This window comes from Chinchilla lanigera, unplaced genomic scaffold (assembly GCF_000276665.1).
Source record: "Chinchilla lanigera isolate Chin_1 unplaced genomic scaffold, ChiLan1.0 scaffold00036, whole genome shotgun sequence".
NCBI classification, from domain to species: domain Eukaryota; kingdom Metazoa; phylum Chordata; class Mammalia; order Rodentia; family Chinchillidae; genus Chinchilla; species Chinchilla lanigera.
Genome location: NW_004955437.1, coordinates 17914878 through 17921559, shown reverse-complemented (window position 1 = coordinate 17921559; position 6682 = coordinate 17914878). Strand labels below are relative to the sequence as shown.

At 47.3% G+C, this 6682-nt stretch overlaps 1 protein-coding gene across 3 annotated transcripts in view; it reads left to right on the top strand.

Annotated features, from left to right (window-relative positions):
* Window positions 1-1306: 1306 nt before the first annotated feature.
* Vcl (vinculin) overlaps window positions 1307-6682 on the top strand; it is a 107256-nt gene continuing 101880 nt past the window's right edge. For all 3 annotated transcript variants that reach the window (XM_005389935.2, XM_005389933.2, XM_005389934.2), the window contains exon 1: window positions 1307-1565. In XM_005389935.2, the coding sequence (XP_005389992.1) occupies window positions 1398-1565 (168 nt within the window). In that variant the 5' untranslated portion in view covers window positions 1307-1397. The remainder of the gene's footprint in view (window positions 1566-6682) is intronic.

Genomic DNA, 6682 nt, shown 5'->3' with positions numbered 1-6682 from the left:
TAAAAAAATGAAGTTGTAAAGGGATTGGGTGATTTGTTCTTAGCTATCAACCTGTAAAATGTACTTACTTTTGCATTTTCATTTTGGCCGTAGGTTTCTGTTCTTGATAATCACAGGTGCAACAACAAGCTAAGTACAGAGATATTCACATGGACCTTTTTTTTTTCTTTTACATTTTATTTATTTATTTATTTTAAAATGGGGATCTCACTGCGTTGCCCAGGGTGGCCTCAAACTCGGGCTCAAGTGATCCTCCCGCCTCAGCCTCCTGAGTAACTGAGACTGCAGGCTCAGCCTCAAGATTGTATTTTAAACCATGGAAACTAGACCCTAACTTGAGTTCATTACTAGGAAGCTGGTTATATAGATTTATTTATTTCATGCAATGGACTACCGTTTTGTCATTAAAAAGGATGAGGTAGACCTCTACCAACAGTAAAACAACCGGGGAATTTTTAAGTAAGGGGTCGAAAAACGTAGTTCTAGAAACATGTTTAGTGTCATTTACTTAGGAAACGTGTATGTACACGTAAATGCGTATACCAAGGTCTGAGGTTACACACGAAGCCAATCATGGTGGTGCACACCCGTATTCCCAGCACGGAGAGGCTGAGGCAGGAGGGTCACCGGAAGTCTAAAGGCAGCCTAGGTTACATAGAGAGGCCCTGTCTGTTTAAAACACAAAACCAAAATAAAGTTGCACACCAAACTTCATAGTAAGTATCTCTGTGGCGGGAGGGGGTGCAGCCTGTGTGTAAATCAACGGGACACTCACGTTTCTCGGTGCACTTCTGTTGTTTGACCCTTTCACGTTTCCATACACTACTGAGAAGCAGTGGGAAGAGTCTTTGGAGAGTCCGCTGCGAAAAGTTGAGGAGGGGGCGGGGAGCCCCCGGCCGGGTCTCCTGGGAGTCCCCGCCGCCCGAGGCGAGGAGACCCCGCCCCGCTGAGGTGATTCTGCAGAGGGGCGGAGCTCTGCCGCGCCGAGGCGGGAGGCGGCCCCGGGGGCGGGGCCACCCGGCTCCAGCGCTCGCTCCGCTCCCACCATGCCCTTATAAGGAGCGCCCCGAGTTAGGGCTCCGGAATCCGGTCGCGATCCCGGCGGCACAGCCCCAATCCCAGGCCCCTCCCTTGGGAATGGGGGGTGGGCGGGACTTTGGCGGCCCGTGGAGGGGGCGGAGCGTGTCGAAGCGGGACCAATAGCAGTGGCGGCTCGGGTCTGAGCGGCGCCGCCATTGGGCGCGGCGACGTGAGGGGGCGGGGCGCCTGGAGGGCTGGTTACGCCGAGGGAAGCCGCGACTCTAGTCGCTTCTCCGAGTCAGTCTCTCCGCCGGTTCCCGGCCCAGCCGATCCCTGTTCTCCGTCGCCCGCGGTTCGCCGCCCCGCCAGCCGCCGCGATGCCGGTGTTTCACACGCGCACGATTGAGAGCATCTTGGAGCCGGTGGCGCAGCAGATCTCGCACCTGGTGATTATGCACGAGGAGGGCGAGGTGGACGGCAAAGCCATCCCTGACCTCACCGCGCCCGTGGCCGCCGTGCAAGCGGCCGTCAGCAACCTCGTCCGGGTGAGCGCTCCGGGCCTGGGCCGGCAGCGGGCGGGACACGTGCGGGTCCGGGTCCGGGTCCGGGTCCGAGCATCGCGCCTTCGTAGGTCCGGCGTCACATGCCGCGGGTGGGACGCCGATTCCCGCTCTGACCTTGAGCAAGCCCCTGGGTCTCGCCCGGCCTCAGTCTCCACATCCAGAAAATGGGGCAGTCATCGTAAAGGCTGTCTCAAGGGTATGTTGTGAACACTCAGCCGGGTGTTCTATGGAGATGCCCAGCGTGGCAAATGCCCGGAGTCAGTCGCGAATCAATGCCAGTCGGGCGGCTGTCCGATGCGCCCCCTCCCTGGGCGGGCTGCGGCCCCTCACCGACTACCTTGCTCTCAGCTCCTTTTTAGGGCTCCCGGGGCTGGCCTCTGTGTGGGCGGTTCTCCTACGGATTCCCCGGCTTTCCTGCCAGGGATTCTTCTGTGAGCCGCGCCGCTGTCCTTTCTAACACGCTGCCCCCGCTTCCGCGACCTGGCTCGCCCACCCGGCCCTTCCAGGGCTCTCGGCCCGCCCCCTTCCCCAGTTACCTCACTGAGCGCGGTCTCGGTGCGGGCCCTCTCCTTCCCTCCGGGGCATTTTACTTCTGCTTTCACCTCTGGCACTTGCATACCTTTACACAGTCCTTCAGGACCGGGAGCCCCGCTTTTCCTCTTGCTTGACCCTTGCTGCCTGGTGTGTTATACTGCCGGCTGTGGCGATTTCCACCTGGCTTTACCTGCTGTCAACCGGCTTCCTCCCACAGGGGCCTTTCCCGGCGAGGGGGCCTCCTCCTCCGGCACCTCCTTCTGGCAGGAAGCAAAATGGAGCTGCTGGGAGAGGCCTGTGGAATCTGGGATCTGAGAGACCGGGGGCGTCCCCTATCTGATCCCCCTTTTCCTGGTGGCTGGTGGCCCCTCAGACCTCTGTCGTTAAGGGTTGTGACTGGTGATTGAGGTAATTTCTGGAGGAGGTGAGGCTCATTTTTGAAATAAAAGGTGCAGGGAACAGTCCGGTAACACTCCCCTGGCCAGTGTCACACTTAGTGTCCCACTCTGGGTGGGTGACTCAGACTGCGGCTGCCTGTGAGCTGCAACTCTTGGAAAAAGTTTATAGTGCTCCCTCACCAGGCCTTGTAAATAGGGTAGTTGGGAGGTAACTGTGGGTCTGGGTGGGGCTTGGACTACTTATCTGAATAGATCGCTTTGGTGTGCGGAGAGGCACTTGAGCAGCTAAAGATCTTCCCCGGTTTTGGGGTGGGGGTGGGGGATGGGGTTGTCCCAAGCAGTGCAAGAGTGCAAGAGAGTGGTACTAGGAAAACAAGGAGGTAGTACAGACCAAATCCCTGATCCATCTGTACAGTTTTAGTAAGAATGTATTCAGTAAGAATAGTGTATTCATTCAGATTACCTACTTCTACATTGTTGTTCTCTTTATAACTAATCTTAATCTAAAACTCCAGAGTGCATTCCTATGCAGTGTTGTCTAACATGGCTGCACGCCAGGCCTCCATTTTTCACCAAAGGGAAACAATGTAAAGAGACAAGGTAATAGTGTCCCTCTACGCAGCACTGCAGGAAATGAAATCTTAAAACCACATGTTGCAGTTGGAATAGAGCTAGTGTAGCCAAGGGGTTGATATCTGGTTAGGCTATTTAGAGAAAAGTTATTTATGAGGTTCCATGTCATAAATTAATAAGCATTGAATGGCTGCTTTCTAAAGAGCATTGTAATAAATCAGTGGTTCTCAGCTCAGAGTGTGCATGAGAATCACCGTGGGGCTTTTTAGGTATAAAGATGTCCAGCTTCCATCCCAGACTTGGTGAGAGCTCTCCAGGGGGAGCGTCCAGGCCTCTGTGTCTTTAAGAAGCTCCATAGGTGATTGTGATACATAGCCTTACATGGGCAGCACTGTAGTGGACATTACACTGTGAGACAAACAGAAATAAGCTGGAAAAAAATTACAGCTGTTAACATACTTCTCTACACATACAAAAGAAGGGATTGGAGATTGGTGGTGGATATGAGTGACAGAAAGAAAGTGGAAAATTTTGCTGCAAGTCCTGAACAAAGGTATTGTGAGTAAGTCACTTGCAGGTTTCAGTAAGTAGGTTGTTTTGACTGCAGCTCAGGAGGCAAGTGGGAGAGAAATTGGAGATGAAGTCAGTGCCTGACATATGGGCAGTTTAGATGAACAAAGGGAGCGGGAGCTGGAGGGGGAGGATGGGAAGGGTGGGTGAGGAAGACCCTATGGGTTGTGCTCTGGGGAGTCCAGAGTCCTTGATCATTGCTTTGAATTCTTAGTGTGAACTGGGGTTCTTAATCATATGGACCTTGTACATATATAAAATTCCCAACTAACCTGTGTCTAAAGAACAGATTTTTTTTTTTTTGTACCTGGAATCAAAGTTAGGATCTTGTGCTTGCCAGGCAGGTACCGTGCCCCTGAGCTATATCCCCTGCCCTCAAATCTTTTTTTTTTCCTTGTGTAGGAGATACAGTCCAAGGGCATTACTGCTGAATTACATCCCCCACTCATTTTTATTTTGAGACAAAGTCTCAGTAGGTTGCCCAGGCTGGCCTTGAACTTGTGATCCTCCTTCCTCAGTCTCTTGCGTAGGTGGAATCCAAGCATGTGCTGCCATGCGTGGCTGATGTTATTTTATGTGCCCCCCAGTCCCTGCCTTTAATACTGGCACACAGATAGCTTGATAAATATTGCTGAAGGAAAAGGAACCCCGTGAAGGTAGATTAGAAGACTTTAAAAACTAGTAGGTCCTGAAAGCAATGAAAGCCCGAATTTTGATTGTTATAGGGGAAAAATGAAGAAAGAATTAATAGGGAATTATTAGAAGGAATAATAGAACTCAGTTATAAAACTCTGAGTGTGTTTGGAAGAAACACGGAGTATTACTATAAATAATGAAACTGATTTTTGAACACATGTTCCGGAATTATGCTCATCTGATTATTTCTTGGTGTTACCTTGGGAGGTTATGTCCTTATTCCTATACTTCTCTTTGGTCATTTCTTTCAGATTATTTATATATGTATGCCACATTAGTTTTATTTGGATCAAGAAAATGTACTTTTGAGTGCAGTGGGCGCTCTTGGCTACTTTATTTACCTTTTTTGGTCTAAGTGACTTTTGCATATTTCCCAAATTAAAGTTACTGCATGAGGACAGCGTTGTCAATTGTTGAGTGTGGTCATCCACTTATAAACGTACTCATTGGGCGTACTTTGAATGCTAAAGCTGGCAGAGTAAGTGTGGTACTGGATTGGAAGTCCTCTGTGGCTCCAAGCAAGTAAAGAACCGTGGAGACTGAGAGGACGATTCAGGGACTTCCCATGAGAGGACAGGGGAAGGCTTCCCTGAGGAGCTTGAGCGGGGCATGTAAGACAGGATTTGAACATTGAAAGATGTAAGAAGGAAAGGCCTTACAAGTGGAAGAAGCTACCCAGGCAAAGGCAAAGAATTCTGAAAGCAACAGAGGCCTGAACTTTTATATGGAAGGGAAAAAAGGAGAAAGAATTAATAGAGATTTATTAGAAGGAGTAGTAGAACTCAGTTATAGAACTCTGAGTTTGTTTGGAAGAGACATACAGTATTACTATGAATAATGAAACTTGACATTTGAGCAAAAATTCTCTAATTTATTTATTTATTTATTTGAGACAGGGCCTCCCTATGCAGTTCAGGTTAGCCTTGAACTCACCATGTAACCCAGGCATGAACTTGCTGAACTCGTGGCAGTCCTCTTGCCTCAGCCTCCCGAGTACTGGAATTACAGGCGTGCATCACCATGCCCGCCTTGGAATTTATGTAATCTGATTACTTCTTGGAATGAGCTTGGGAGGCTATTTTCTTATTCCAGTGCTTCTCTTTGGGACTTTGAGGACCCAAAGAATCTGAGGACCAAATTTTAACTTAGAGTATCATAAAAATGATTGCTTTGGGCCAGGGATATAGCTCAGTGGCACAAGCACCTGCCTAACAAGCATGAGGTCATGAGTTTGATTCCCGGTACAAAAGAAAGAAAGATCATTGCTTTTTGGGGGCAGGACTCATTTGGATTTACAAATTCATGTAAAAGCAAACATATATATATATATATATATGTATCATAATGCTCATATATATCACAACATGTGTGTCTATACATGTATGTATCACAGCATATGTGTACATATATCCTAGCATATTTATGTGTATAGATCACTTTTTTCACACTTAGGAAGGGGACAGGATGGGAATATTTCCTTATATGTCCTTTTTTTTCCTTCTAAGAATGCTGAATAAGACCATTTTTTTCCTCTGAAAAATACTAATTTTAATATTACCTTTTTTCTACATCACAATTTCATGTACATAGTCAAAGAATTTTAGAAGTGAAAGAATCCTTCAAGAGTAAGTCTAGCTACCTGTTTTAGAGACCTGACAGTCAAGCTATTGGACAGTTGGTTGAGAATAGAAAAATTCTATTTTATTTTACTGATCTCCAGTTCTTTGGTACCTCTTGTATTGTGCTTGTAAAGTGAAACAAGATCAAAACACCTGATAATTAATTTTTACTAGTTAATCATAATTCTAATAAGACCTTGGATCCCAGGCATAAAAGCATATTTATTCAGCAGTAGTCAAAGAGCGTTCAATGATTGATTAATTTTTAAAATTGTTGTTAACCATAAATTCAATTGCTTCATTTTGCATGTTCCTTCTTGGTACAAATGGTAAGAATGGTGAGACACAGTGGCTCATAATAAGTAACCAAAACCTCGGGGCAGGAATAAGACATACTTTCAGGTAAACAGATTCCTTGGTATTTTCTATTGCCAACAAAAATAACCAGCTGTATTTAATTCTAGAGTCACATGCCAATCAAATGATGCCTTTGAAAAAACATGTTTTCAGACAAATTGTGGGCAGCCTCTTGACACCTGGCATTCTCATGGCATTGGTCTTGCTTCACACCCAGCTGGCAAACACAAGTAATGCTTATATATCATATACCAACAGGCTCATCAGACTTATCATAAGAAGTAATATTTCAACAGATTGTATTGTCATTTCTTCCATGCATTATAGATAGTCTGACATCCAGGTGTGGTGG